We start from the raw sequence: 15,916 nt of genomic DNA, 5'->3' as shown, positions 1-15,916 counted from the left end.
ATAAAATGCTAAATATAACATGAAATGAACTTGAAAACATCGCGACCGGTCAGCTGATTTTCTTTAATCATTATTATTTTCTCTTCTTTGCTCTATGCTGCGTGTATAACACGGTCAGGTTCAGAGGTGTGTCAGAACATTGCTATATCGCCTTCTTTGCTGTTTTAGGTTTATTGATTTCAGGGGCGGCGTTTGTGTATGGCCCTAGCGTTCAGAAAACATTGTTGAAACAAAGTACGTGTGCATAATGAGACTCATTATAGATAATTAAACTACTTTACACTGATCTGTACATGTAGCATAGGCGTCGGAAGCATGTGTATTTGAGAATGTATAAACACTGTTAATTCACATAGCGTCATTGACATATAGTCGGTAAGACCGAAGATATGTAGTTTTGACGTGACATCATCGTAATGTTGGTTCGAAGCTCTTTTTGGCTAAACTCGTTTGTCTGCATTTTCCACATTTAAGATCATATACAGGCATTTATTTTCAATAAAACAAAGAAACTGTCTACAAAATGCCTAACAGTGGTTTTGGAATCAAGTGTGAGGTTATGGGTAGTGGGGATGGTCTTTATTTTCCCAATTAGTTGGCATCCATTTAATAATTTTAATAAATCGAATAATTTACACTATTGTTATTGTATTTCATTCATAATGTACAACGCTATCTGTGAAAAATTAAAAAAATATATTGTACGGAAAGACTTTGTAGTGCAGTCGCAGTTTAGGCTATTATGTATTTTGCGATTTGCCACTAGCTATGCCAGGATTAGCTTAAAAATGAAAAGAATCAAGGCTTAACAACCCTGCGACAAGGTAAGACATGTTTTATATTTAATCTTGTTTGCTGAATCTGATCAATGGTTGGTTTATATTTTAGTCTCATAGTCGATTAACGTAGTCGTTGGTGGTGGTTATGACAACATCTGGCTGGGTTATTTTTTACTACTTTAAGTTTTGTGGTTACATATATGTGGTATCATTTGGTTTCATTGTGGTTCGTTTTTGTATGGTCTGAGGAAATTTCGCCATACCCTATGTTTTGAAGAAACGCCTCTACTGATTGATGAAAAAACAGAGAAACTCACATGTACACACAATTGTTAGCTGAATTGTATTTTCTAATATTACTCATTAATGTAAGCCGAGTATTTGCTTTGATGTTCTTGAGTATGCGGTGTGTTGTTTAAAACTGTTCGGTTCAAATGTGGGTGCAAAAAATCCATTAAAACTCTAGCAGAGGTGAAAAGAATAAAGCATGGTAAAAAGATTAAAATTACTTTATTTTACTTTAAATTCCTTTAACATTCTCCAAGGTATTAACATTAACATTTTTCATAACTCCATGTAGGACGTTTCTGTACATAAATGTAAGCACTGTGGCAGTAGTAATGCAATATTTAGAAAATGTACTCTTGTACTCTTGATACTCAAGTACTTTTAAAAACATGTACTTCAGTACTTTTACTCAAGTACACATCTGACTGTAGTACTTTTACTTGTACTTGAGTAAAATTTAGCAAGGGGTATCTGCACTTTTACTCAAGTAATGAACCTGTGTACTCTGTCCACCTCTGCTTAAACTGACCCGAGGTGAAATAAAGTAATTCGTTTCAATACACAATATTTTAAGATTATGACAGATTTACGACCATTCGTGCAGCTTCAAAAAATTCATTGGAACCTGATAGATTTAATAGTGCATACCAGAATTTCTGCGAAATGTATCATATTAATTTATGTTTGTAGAAGAGTTTTTTAATTTCATGGTGTTGAGCCCTTCTGGGACATTAAATCAACAGAAGTGAATGGACCCTTTTCACATTTTCTAACTTGGATCACAGAAGTAAATTATAACAGAGCAAACTTCTAATATAGGTTTATAGCAGATCATAGCAAAAAAATATTTTTGCATTTCCATTTGCTGCAACAGAGGAAAAAAAGAGAAATCTATTACTATTTCCATCATCTTCCAAATTAAGATTTAGAAAAACAGAGAAAGAAATGGATTATGGGACTCGAGGGAAAGATCTCAAATTTATAGACACTTTTATATATTTGTGTTTATTTTTACCGTGAGCCTTATTACTGCTAAAATAAGTGGCACCAGCAGTGCTAAGTGCTATTTTTCACTTATTATTATATATTTTCAACTTATATGTCAAGATTTTTTTGTTTTCAATAGATCTGCACTTCCGTGTCACGGTTTTGAGTGTGTGTTTGTGTTCCTAAATAAATATTATGAAGTTTATTTATATTTTAAATATGTGTCTTAAATTGATAAATATATAAATGTTTTGGGAAAAAATGACCATAGACCGGCGAGGAACCATATATGGTTTCTTCATTGAGCTTGATTTTTCAACATAAAAGTCTTGTAATAACCTCCAATAACACTCCAGGGTTGAAATGTAGAATTTCCAAGTATTTCAATAAGTGCCCTATAAAGGGTTAAACCCTCTACAGAGAAATATACATCATAATTTATGAAAATTATCCATAAAGCTGAAACTATCAAAATGGCAATTAATTCACATATTGTCACATATTTCAGTCTGCAATGTCTGATTTTGTAAGCTTAAAAGGTTACTGTCTTTACAACTTCTACATTAGACAATTGAAATCACCAAGTGCCTCTACAACTTCAGGAGAAAGATTGTTGCCAAAAGCTTTGTATTCAAAAGGATCTATTTCCACAGCAAGCGGGTGGGCTGGAGAAAAAGCTTTTAATTCGGAGGCAGGCATGCTTCCCAGCTTTTCTCAGAAGTGGCGGCTGTACTAAAATGAGATGTGATTTTCTTATGCAATTTCAATTACACTGCAGGCGAAAGCCATTCCACAGCCGCTTGTTTCCCTGAGCGAGCGACACTCCAGAACATCCTTACATTCACAGCGGTTCACGCGGCGCTCTCTGTGTGTGTTTAACCGCTAATTTCTATTTCTTCAAGCAGTCGTGCGAGACGGGGCATGTGGTATTTGAAGTGGTTCCATTATCAAGCTAACACATTTTGGAATTACAGATGGGCTCACAACGTGCCATTTGTCATCTTTATACAATTACAAGACAACCCTTTTTCTCTCATTCGGATAAAGTCAGTCACTTAAACGTGTTTACATATACAAACAGTGTTCCTGATTAATGGGTTGAATAAGCAACCTAAAGGTCATGGGTTCAATTCCCAGGAACACAAACGCATCCCGGATTGATCCGTAAAGTGAGTCCGGAAAGGGGACCTAGTTAATATAAACGGGATCAGTCTCAGAAAGCGCTCTGTGTGAACAAAATGCAGAGACAATATCGTAAAAGCTGTGTAGTGATTACACACATCTATAACAAAATGTAAATAATTTGGCTATGAAAACAAATGAAGAGTTTGGTTCCAAATGAGATCAACTCAAAAGTCATGTTTTTTTATTGTGCAGTTCAGTTAATATCAATCAAACTGCAATTGGTTTGTTTTGATTTGAGCCATAATAACAATAAAAATACAGCTAACTAACACAATAAAACATAGTAAAAACATGCTAACATAATAAAAAACATGATGTTTGGAACCAAACTCTTCAAATATGGTTAAGTGAGTATTTTTATTTGTTAGCGAAAATTTAAAAATAGGCCAACTTTTTGTCTTTAGCAAAATCATGGATCAATGCAAGAGTCATAGTCACGAAACATAAGGTCAGATGCGAGAATAGCGATGTCTGCATCTAAACGCAGTTTAAACTTGAAATTACTTTTATCAAACACGAAAATACACAGCACTTCAATAAACTTGATTCGCTTACCAACTTTTAAAACATGTCTCTGAGCACCTGCCGTGCTTGTGCTGCGCAGCGGAGAAGCCCACGGGTCTCTGTGCAGACACTGTTAACAGACTAATTCCAAACTTTCACCCGCACATTTACGTGCTTGTGTTTCTAAACAAAAACATTGTAAACATTAATAAACATGGTTTTTATAGCATTATGTGCAATATGCTTTATTAATTAGGTCTTTCATTCGATTTGCGTGAGCTTATTCCGCGCTTATATGGTAACTTACATTTTTGTACATCATATTACTGAAAAATGATTATACCGTGCCTTTTGTGTTGCAGTAAGGCTATGTTGCAAAAGTACTGGCTAATTTTTACTTACTTAAAATGTTTTCATTAAGGCTGTGCAAATTTGCACCGAACAAGCCTGAGCAACTTGCTTTTATTTGTTTTCATGTGACATTTTATATGCATCTAGCTTAATCTTGTTGGGCTATAGGCTTCCTTGTGTTCTTGTGCCTCGTTCCGCTTCGTTGTTCTGCATTTACCAATATAAAATATAAATAAAAAAGTGTTTTTCAAAATTGACGTCTTATATAATATATATGCAATATATGCTACGGAATAGTAACCCCCAAAAAAGAGAGATTATTTGGCACTAAATAAAGGAAGGCAATAATAATGCGCTATTTAGCCACCTAATACACTGCAAGGAAATATCCTTCACTGTGATCAACTCTATTTTCACTACAAAAAAAATGCACATAACATTACATTACAGTATGTCACGTGTCTTTACGGGATCTTCACGGGATGTGTGTGAACGCACGCACAGATTCCAGAAAATCACTGGCAGTGTAAATGAATAAAATCTAATGATCCCGGGACAAATTTTCTGTGTGAAAGGCTTATGATATTCTGCTCCCTACACTAGTGATTCTCAAACTGGAGGGACCTGAGACGGATCCAGGGGGGCCACAGATTTTGCAGCATTTTCTGAAATATAGCAATGTATCATAGGTTTTATGCAATCAAACATCAGAAAAATAAGACCACCAAAAAAGTATTGATGTTCCTGCAATGTTTGACCAAATATGTTTTAATCAAAATTCTAGATTGTAAGTCTTTATTTGGGTGGGCCACAAAGCAATGGACTCAAATAGGAAAAAGAAATGGAAATATTTGCATTACACCGAAAAAGTTTGAGAACCACTGCCCTAGTCTAATCACTGTGGAATAGCAGGCTTCGACCAGCCACACAATTTGAGGTATCATTCATGGCACACAAACAAGGCGACCTACACACCACTGTAGCCAAAATAATGCTTATCTTAAGAAAAACCCACAACCAACTTTATGTCCTCGAATGAAGCAAAATAGCAAAAAAAGCTTTGATTAACTGGTCTTACTGTGTTCAGACATCAGTGGGGGATTTCAAAACAAAGCTCACAGCTGGGTTCTGGCCTCGAGACCTTTAGCAAGACAACACCACCGGTCATGAATCCATCATTAGAAACGACATATAAAAAAAGCTGGGAAGATTTCTTGCGGTGTGGAGATTTACTTCACTTTACATTTGTTGAAAGACTTTGTGTAAATGGAGAAAAATACAAATGTTTGATAATGACACCAACCCAGAGAGTGCTTTCAACCTTCTGTGTGGGAAGATTTACTCACCGCCCTATTATTACCGGCCTAATTGTAGACACTTGTCTGGCTCTGAATGCTCGGAGATCGAGAGGAAAATAAGAAGGGAGAGTTTAAAGAGGCAAATCGTTTATCAGAGAGATACAGGACACAGAAATATATCACGTTTCAAAAGCACAGAACAGTTAGAAAGCTAAGTGCGTGGAACAAAAGTCTAAGTTAGCGTAGACACTACAAGCTCTCATGTGTGTAAAGAATAGATAAAGGATGTGGGCTTTCTAAACCTTGACATGGCAAACTAATTGGAGTCTCTGTTGGTAAAGATCTGACTGCTTAGACGCCTTGTTACCCTTAGGGTATAATTAGCTTAGCGTCCTTGGTCCAGTCATTCGATTAAGAGTCTGTTCTGCCGTGCATGCTGAAACAGATGTAAGCTGGATCATTTTCTTCCTTCGTTGCACTTCTGATGAAAGTGCACATCGTAACCTGTATAAAACTGGGACTGTGCCACTGATGTGATAAATATAGAATTACAGGACAATGTACAAAATGTGTCGCTCTGATTTTCATTTCATCTTTTGTTGCCGCTACTGCATGTACACTACCAGTCAAAGTTTAGCATCACTTATTCGTTCTTTATTTTTTAGACAATTTTAGAATAAAGGGTCTAAACTATGACTTAAAGCATACAAAATAAATGGACCAAGTTATATTTTAGCTTCTTCAAAGGAGAATTAGCAAAATCATACACTTAGCATTTTGTCATCGAGCTTCTTGAAGTCTCAAACCTGGGACTAGAGATGCACCGATACTAAATTTCTCCACCGATACCGATAGATTCTATTCTAAAGATTAAATTCATATTTCTTAACTTTCTGAATGTTATTCCTAATATTATGACTATTTATATGGAATATCAAACCGGTGATGTCTCTTAACATTTGTAGACGGAACAGAAATTCATTGCATTTTCCTGCCCTCTTTTGATTGACAGGATATATCGGCCCTGATCATCGGCTGTTTTTAAAGGTCCAGTGTGTCATTTTTGGGAGGATCTCTTGACAGAAATTCCATAGGGTTTCCATCACCCTGGTTTTATGCGCATTTTGAAGTTTCGCATTAGAAACAAGTGATGGAAGTGCCAAATGTCGAAATAAAAACGTTGATTCGCAAATAAGTTACGATCGCTTGAGGTGGTTGATGGAAACGCACCAATTTCGCATTAGTCTTTTTTCCTGTGACTGCGAACTTTGAAAAGATTGACATTACGTTTGGATGGAAACCCTGATCATATCTTCAGAGGTGTATAATTATCTTCCATATAAAAGCTGATCGTGTAAACAATTAGTCAATTAGTTTTAACGACTGATAGCAATAATTGGTCAATATATTAGTTCATTTTTTTATATTAGTTATTTATTATTTCATTCATTAGCCTCATTGATTTAAGCAAAAACAAAATCTGTTTTTAGTTTTCTAACGAATGAAATTAATATAATGGCTCAATTATTTTTAATAATTTTAAAGACTGTAACACTCAGTTTCAAATAAAAAAAGCTTTTTAAGATCATGGGAAACATCTTGGTCAAGTGATCCTAAACTTTTGAGCGGTAGTGTAGATAATGATGGACGTTCACGCATACAGCTATTTACAACAAAGCAACTGATGGTGATGCATTTAAGAGTTTTTTTTACATAAATGAGAAGCGATGTGATGCAACAACAAATAGGAGTAAAGCATACGGGAGGATGGGATTTGTTTATCGAAGTCCTGTACAAGAACTTCTCTTTTGGGCCAGATGGAGAAGAACAATATTATATTAAATCTTACTTTCTACCCCCTTTAAGATATACAGTATAATTGAAAAATATGGTTTGAAAGTATTTGGATATATTATACAAACTGTTGCGCTTTATTGACTTACGGGATTTCGGTTTTTAAAATGCCACCTTTTTTACCTGCAACACATCTAATTTGTGATCAAATTGAAAAGTTATGACCCGTTGTATAGACCACCAATAATGAGCGGCAGGAACTGTTAACCAAAAACCGCTGTGTTTGTGAACGTCCCATGAAAAATCAGACAGCAGCAAGCAGAAACTGACATCTGAAGCGTGTCCTTATAATTCGAAGTTGAGACAACATTTACTATGAAATGCCCCTAAGGGTTAAAAGTCATCTTGGTCTCCCAGAATTACAAGCAGTATGAAAAAGCTTTGTACAGATATCAACGCTGATGGACTTAAACCTTCAAAGTAGCATATGAACAGCCCCCAAAAAAGCACGCTAAACTGCAATTTCATCATCCAAGCAGTCAGAGGATGCGTGCTTGTTAAGCACGTTGAGCAGACGCAGGGTGCTCTCCTCTTGTTGTTCCCAGCTTTCATCGCTATCATCCGTGTTCGACTCGTACTCAGACGCGATTCCTGACTCGCGGAACCTGAGCAGCTCCAGGCTGCCCAGGAGGTTGTCCCTCGACAAGGGCGAAGCCTCTTGGGACGAAGGATCAGGGCTCTGCTCCTGTTGGGGCGGTCCCGGTAGAAAGCGAAAACACTCAAACTTGACCAAACACTGGTCCCTACCTATAGGACTGCCTAGTGGGAGGGATAAGTGTGTCCCATCGTTGAACGTAGAAAGGATGCCGTCCTCTGGTCTCGGGGTGGTGGGGTCACACAGCACAGGGGGCACGTTGGCACGGAAGGTGATTTCCAGTAAACTGTCTTGAGATCCCACTGGTGAGAGAGTGGAAAGGTTTAAGAATGAGGTGGATATTAACCTGATTATAGAGCAGAATATAGCGAAATCGTCAAAGAGGATGCGAAATAATATTAAAAGAACAGTTCACCCAAAAATGTAAATTGTGTCTTCATTTACTCGCCCTCAAATTGTTCCTAAGCATTCTTATACAGTTCTGATGAACACAAGAGAAATATATTTGGAAGAATGCGTGCACACAGTTCTTGGCCACCATTGACTACCATAGTAGGAAAAATGTCTTAATTTCTTACTTAGTTCTGTTGAACACAAAAGAAGATATTTTGAAGAATTAGGGAAAGAAATCAAATCTGGGGCACTTTTGACTATCATTGTCATTTTTCCCGATATGAGACATTTTGAAGAATTTGGGAAACTGGAGCACCTTTAGTTTCTTCCCTACTGTGGTAGTCAATAGTGACCCCAACTGTTTGGTTACAAACATTCTTCCAAAAACTTATTTTGGAACAACTTGAGCGTGAGTGAATGATGAGTGGGTGAACTAGCCGTTTTAACTAGCCCAACTTTTTATATACTTAACTTTGCCATTATTTTTTAACAAATGCAAACCTTATAAAGTATGAATAATAATCTTGACAAAATAAAGGTTGGCTTACAAAACAATTGACTTTCTGCACTTTGATCTAGTTTCTAAAAGGATAGTACAGCTTGCCTTCCTTTCATGGCTGAAACACGATTAAACTATTATTACCACTTGAAAGCTTAGCTATTCAGAAACAAACATAAGTCGTTTTCCTTTATAAAATGTGAATGATCTATTATAAAAACAATTGTATTTATTGCCACTGTTCAGCTAGCTCTTGATGAGAATATCACCTGTCTAGCGCCCCCCCCCTGTAGTTTAAGTTTAAGACCCCTGCTTTACAAGCTGACTTAAGTGTGACAAGTGGGACTGTCACGGATGAATGTTTTTTATAACAGACGTCATAACCTGAGAGACATGTACAGGTGATGCTTTAAAATGAGCACAAAATAAACTGAGGTTTGAAAGTTAAATGATACAAGCCAGAGGAAGGAGATTTGTGGGGGTTCGACAGTGAATGACAAATGAAAGCGAAATGGTGAAACACATGAGATTTATTCAGAAAGGGTGAGTGAGGTGGAGTTGTAGTAAGAGCAATATTTTTACTGTAGCACAGTAAAAGAAAAGGAAGATGGGAACCAGCAAAAATGCTTTCGAAAATGTATTCGTTTTATCAAATAGCTGCAGAGTTAGAGATATTTGAGTTGGCATAAAATAAATAGGCAATTGAATCGTACAATTTATACCATACAGCTTGTATACCATACAGATGATACATGCATATACCAACCCCCCTGATATCTCTGAACAGCTCAGAATGTTCTTTTCAAGATACCATCTTGTATTAAGATAGGAACTGTGGAATTGATGGTCTCTGAGAAAATCACAAAAACCAATGTCCTCTACACAGACTTTAAATGAGCAGCTACGTCCCAAGGGGCTTCAAGAGAGTAGAATCCAAAGAAGACACCCAGAGAGAGAAAGGACAGTGGAAAGATGGAGATATATGGCTAAAGAGAGAGAATAAGCACACTCACTCGAGCCGTTTCCAGACAGTTTGAGCTCCATCTCCTGAACCTGTTTGACCAGAAGAGAAATATGCTGCAGCAGGTCTTTATTCTGCAACAGGAGCTGGTGAACCCGAGCCTGGGCCTCGATCCTTGCCGCGGCCTCTGCGGAAAGCTGATCCTTCAGCAGATGAACCTGTGGGAAACAGACACAAATTGTTAAGTTTGACATAAGGCTGAAATAGTCATCATTCTGAACAAAACTGAAGCTTTAAGGAAACTCCAGAGACTACATTAGAAATTTAGAGATTTTCTTCGAAAGAATGTATTCTCCATTGTGGTCCTTAGAAACTGCAGTAGTAGTTAATGTACACCCCACTTCAAAGTTTGGTGTCACTTATCCCTTCTTAATTCCTTCAACTTTTTCTATGTTTTAGAATAAAACAAAGCCCATAAGATATTTCGGAAAATGTTTGTATCTAACAGTTCTGACTATGAGAGATTTATGACCAAGCAATTACCTTTGTCAAACCAGATGAAGGAACAAAATACTTATTTTCCAAAGACAAAAGTGGTGCTTTGCCCTATAAAACTTCCGACCACAATGTAAGGTTGGGTATTTTTCTGGGCATAAAAAAAAAGAAGACCCACCAGGTCACCAGGGTAAAATTTAGGTATTACGAATGCCAGTAAAGACAAATGAAGTACATTATATTATTATACAATTTTATATCATAAGGGCCTGCACATTGAGGTACAGCAAACATTTGTGATTTAGACCGGACCGGAGCACTGAAATGCACGTGCCCACTGTGCATAGTTTTGTAGCGGTGGCACAGTAGTGCGAGGGCCTGCCAACGCTGCTTGCAGCTATATTTATTATATATTTTTATACACTTGAGCTACAGCAATACTGACCATCAGTTTATCAAAAATCAACAGTGTAAGACTCTGAAACAATCCTAAAAAGAAAACACCAAAGGCAGTGTGCCACACACTGTTATGACATAATGTCGCCTTGGTCCCAAAAGACCGGTTAATGACTGGTCACAGCAATCTCTTAAATGATTAGAATGTCTTTCTGCTTCTTTCACAAGAACTCTGTGAAGATTCTACACAGTTGTAAGCGGTTGAACCCATTTCTGCCAGTGGCTCATCCCAAGCACTGACCGTCTGCTCCTAAAGACACATTGGCCTCCCTCTGAGGGGTCCTAGATGATTTATGACCCAACTTAAACAGTAATGCTGCTTGTCCTTAAGAACAATGCATTGCCCTGAAAGAGCCAACGAGATGTCAGAAACAGGCCGGCGGGGAGCTCAGCAAAAATAAATGAAAAAAATTTCCATACTGTAAATGTGGACTGAAAGCTTAGTTCAGGTTCAGCTCCTTTCTATCAATTTTAGACTGTACATGTTTCCTGGGTGTGTGCGTTTCCTGGCAAAGAGTGAATGTCTTGGGAAAAGGAGCTGCCTGCTCATGACAAAAGATGTTGTTTTCAGAAGGATATGGGATGGAATTATATGTAGGCCTCATATTTTATACTGCCATTGTTTTACATCTCACTCTGACTGAGACACATTTCTCCGTCGAACTCCGTAGAATCGAGCCTGAATGATTTGATGATCATTTTCTTTCAATGGCAAAAATATAAACGTTTCTTATCGGTTTATTATTTATGCCTGTCAGCAAAAACAAAAGGTATAAGTCAACAAAAAAAGCAATATAAAAAAGGAACTATTTGTAGTCAACATAATCATTTAAAGTCCACAAATGATAAATTATGAGTTCACTCTTTCAATTTTTTTAAAGTACTTTCAAGATTAAAGTAGAGATCGTTTGTTCAACCGATAACATCAGCAACTGTACTTTTTGATGCCACTGCATAGTGATTGTATTTTCTTGCAAGGAAAAGCGTGAGAGCGAACGGTTTTAAATTAGAATTTAAGAAAAATTTGACTGTTAAGAAGAATTTTCTTAAGAATGTTTTGTGAATACAGATGCAGTGAAAGCAAACATTACAGCTACACATTAAAAGAACAGTTCACCCAAAAAAACTAATCTGTTATCATTTTCTCATCCTCAAGTTGTTCCAAACCTATATAGGTTTCTTTGTTCTGTTGAACACAAAGATATTTGGAAAAAATGCTTGTGACCGAACAGTTCTTGGACATCATTGACTACCACGGTCAGAAAAATGACAATGGTAGTCAAAAGTGCCCCAGAACTGTTTGCTGTCCTGCATTGTTCGAAATATCTTATTTTGTGTTCAGCAGTAAAACATCAAGCAGTGTTTAAAACAAAAACTCTCTTGCTGCTTGTTTGAAGCAAATATGCGTACATTCTCTATAAACCGCCTGTGTGGATGTTTTATTCTTCTACACAGAAACAATGATTGAATTGAAGCAAACACAACAAGACTTCGATATGAGAGTATATGCACTCTCTGAATGCATTACTAGATGCCTGCCAGGCCTCAATCACATACTGTCTATTCAAAATGCATACTCGCCCTTATAAAAACATCTCACGCAAGCAATAAAACTGATGTTATCAAGATCTGACCTGGGCATCATTTTATACAGACATGGCAGGGACGAAAAGTATTTTGAACTGGCGCTCTGGTCAGAAGATCTGACCTGGTCAGAGTTGCTTGGAAATAGGAGGAGCCACATTGATCTTTCTGGAAAAATACAAGATTCTTCAATCACGGAATAACCATATTTGATTTCCCAAAGAACCATTAATGGACAAAAGATTTTTTCAAAAGGTTCTTTATGGAATAATTCTTGCAAAAATGGTGAAACACCTTCAATAGTGCAACATTCTACAGTAATATGATCAAAGAATTTTCCCCAAAACAACCCACTCTGCCAAACCCGCTAATCCTAACGTCGGAAAACTTGCATGTTGTTTCATCTTCACATCACATTGCCCGAGGAGAAGGGCGACTCCACAACAAATGAAGAAATAAATTAATAAACAAAGATTGACATGCTTGTGTTGCTTTGATAGCGTTCTTCAAAGCTCCTCTTCCTCACTGACTGGAGACATCACACAGAAACAAGAGCAAACCACGGCCCGTCTCTCTTTGACTGTTGTTTTGCAAATCAGGATCTGTTTTGCCCTGATCAGGTCACTGACAGATCTGACCCTCCTGACTCTCGTCAATCCGGCTCAGAGCGACATGGGGACTTGCCCGTCCAACAAAGATATCCCATCAAAGAATTCGGTGAAAAACACCAGACCTTGTGACACATGAGCTCAAAGTGTCCTCCAATCAAAAAGACATCTCAGTGTTAAGAGAGTCCACAGCTGAGCATTGTGCTTATAGGGAAATGAACAGCTTTCTCCCCTTGCTAAAAAAGGCTGATAAACAAGTCTGCTGCCTGAATGACGGAAAACACTCAAGACGCACAAGACCTTTGATTGTTTATGCATCAAGGCACCCGCAAACAGTTTTAATGTGTGATTATGTGACTATTGAACGATGCGAGGCTAATCCTAAATGTGGAAAGAAATTGAAGGTTTTTAAAGTGCTCTAGGAGAAACTGGATCTTTTGTTTCTAAAGACTAGACATTCAGTTACATGCAGATCACAGTTAGTTGCAGTCTTATTAAAAATATACCAAGCATTGTATATACAAAGGGTTTTCAAACTGGGGTCCAGGGACCCTCCAAAAGATTTCAAGGGGTCTCCAGAAAATTTCAGAAAACAAAAGACAGGCAAAACATTTTTAAAAGTCTACTGAACACTATAATGGTTTCATTCCAGGTGTTTATTTCTTTTTGTTACATGCAAAGTTGTTTATATTTGTATTTTTCTTGTTTTTTTTTCTCACTACAGTTCCTTTTTTCGCATTCAAAATGAAAGTTGCTACAGTTCAGTTACATTTGAACTGAAAATACCTCTTCAGGGTTCATTCAACAAGTGTCGCAAACCATTTAAGTTTGGAAACAATATGTTGTCTTTAGGTGCAACCCCGAATTGTCGAAGATTTGATTCTTAGATAGGAGGAGCCTGATTCGACTACCAGGTGTTATGCAATGGGGATCATGCTATTTTGGTTATATGGGCAGTGGCCCATGCACATGCAACAGGCCGCTGTACCCTTGTTAACCACGTGGTGTCGGCCCCGGTATGCGCGGGTGCGCACACACACACTCGATTCAACTATCAGTTGACTATAGTCAAGACGTGACAATTCTGATTCAACCATGTAAATCCTTAGTCAAGGACACCCCTAGTTGTCTTTATATCATCGCATTTACTATTTTATCTAACAAAGTTTTAATGGATATTTGTACATAAAAATGTATGTTAGAAAGGGGGTCCCTCACAAAAGTCTTGTTTGGTGGTCCGTGGCATTATAACGTTTGAAAACCCCTGGTATATACTATGGCCAAATTTATCAACATAAGCAAAACATTTGCTCATACAATTCTTTACACAGAGCTTTTTTTTTTAATGTTTTCGGAATACTTGCCGGAATTAACTTGAATTCAACTGACCCAAAATCTGCATCGAACAAAACCACACTCAAAACTGACAGAAAAGATTTATTATAGGACCAAATATTGCCTATCCACAAACATACGCCATTATTTTAAGACAATGAATACAGAATTTTATGAACAAAAATGCTTTGCTCTGGCTTCATTACGTTTGGTTCCTTTCTTAAATCAGTTAAATAAAACCATTCCGATGCGGTTGAAAAAAGTAATCTGGACGCCCCGACACAAGTGTCGACACTACAGCCACGGCACATTAATTGCATTAATGCAGATGCATTTAATATCTATTCGAAGCGTGACATGAATCTCTCACCTGAGCCACGGCCACCTGCGTCTGCTGCTGCTGTTGAGTGAGCTGCTGCTGGAAAAGCTGAAGCTGGTGGTGTACAGACAGCGGGGTGCTGGCTGTGAGCTGACTGCCCGAGGGAAGCAGCAGCTTAGGGGAAGCCAGCAGGATGTTGGGCTCCTCAGAGGGCTGGAGAAAGAGGGGCAAGCAGTTTAGTCGAGATTTATAAATAATCTATGTTTCACATTTATGCATTTGGCAGCTGCTGTTATCCAAAGCGCCTTAAAATCTATTTAAAGTACATATTTTGTCACTAAGTGATTTACCATAAAATCGAACCCATGACCTAGTTGGGGGTCTATGACCTAGGTAGTCTAGTTATGTTTCAGCGTTGGCAAAATAAAGCTTTAATTCCGGGTATGAGAGATAAGTATTGCCTTTGATAATTGTCTGCAGCCTGAATGTATAGAAATTATACGGGGCAATTCACATAGAACATATTTTTCCAATCCACTGCTCTGCTTTTCCATTGTTGCACTATGTAAACATGTGTTAAATAGACATGTTTGAACGTTACACCCGTGCTCAGAAATGCACAACGCTCTCTCGTGTCATGTTTTACCTCAAAACATCCGCATTCTCCCTGTTAAGCTTGCTATTAGGTAACCGCATGCCAGAACGAACTCTCTGGCCTCTCAGATGTATCTTCGTCTGCTCGTAGCGAGACTTCGATATTAATTACAGAAGCGCTTGCAGTCGGTGTAGCTGTGGTGCGAACAAACACAGCGCAGAGGGGTGGGAGGCAGTCAACTGTGACAAATTGATAGTTCTACCCTCGGCCAACTTATTTATATCCCGGCCGGGTCGAAAATATGGTAATGCCAGCTGTCAGATATTGACCTCCTATGTAGAGAATTAAGAGAGTGTGAAAGCTTCAGCGGCAGCGTCCAGAGAAAAGACAGATTTTGTCTGAGATTGATGTGCTGTGAATCGCCTTAGAAATATTTTGGCATTGCTTGATGCTGAATCCCTGAATGAAGGGGCAAGGGGCCATTCAGCTGTGGGCATCCTCGGAGACCTGAAAGTTAACAGTAATGTTGTTTTATACTTTTACGCAAGTCAGTCAATTTAGAAAGTTCTGGTACTTTAATACACAGAGACAACTAGAGAATTTTCTGTCGCCGTTTAAAACTGAAGAAAGGGAAATCTAATTAAAAACAATCCTATCATTTTCAAATCCATTTAATTCTGTCAGTGATATTTTTGTTATAGTTTATGACTTTAAAGTCCCCGTGAACTATACGTTGCGATCGTTTTTACTTTCGTATTCTGACGCATTTCAGAGTGAAAAGGAATTTCAAAGGAGAAAATTAGAGGGCATGGCTTGCGTTTGTTACTGCG

The 15,916-nt window shown here is 37.7% G+C and overlaps 1 protein-coding gene across 4 annotated transcripts in view; it reads right to left on the bottom strand.

Moving 5' to 3' along the window:
* The window catches only part of nos1apa (nitric oxide synthase 1 (neuronal) adaptor protein a), a 97,344-nt gene that overhangs the window by 16,641 nt on the left and 64,787 nt on the right, over positions 1–15,916 (bottom strand). For all 4 annotated transcript variants that reach the window (XR_013786925.1, XR_013786926.1, XM_079460516.1 and 1 more), the window contains 3 exons: positions 14,543–14,704; positions 9,747–9,912; positions 7,994–8,143 (listed from right to left, as the gene is read on the bottom strand). Coding sequence is in view for 2 of the 4 variants with exons in the window: in XM_079460516.1 (XP_079316642.1) it covers positions 7,994–8,143; positions 9,747–9,912; positions 14,543–14,704 (478 nt within the window). In the remaining 2 variants the exon portion in view is untranslated. The remainder of the gene's footprint in view (positions 1–7,993; positions 8,144–9,746; positions 9,913–14,542; positions 14,705–15,916) is intronic.

Source organism: Barbatula barbatula, assembly GCF_947034865.1.
Source record: "Barbatula barbatula genome assembly, chromosome: 7".
NCBI lineage: Eukaryota > Metazoa > Chordata > Actinopteri > Cypriniformes > Nemacheilidae > Barbatula > Barbatula barbatula.
The sequence above is the reverse complement of the archived record's forward strand: the minus strand, read 5'-3'. Positions and strand labels throughout refer to the sequence as shown.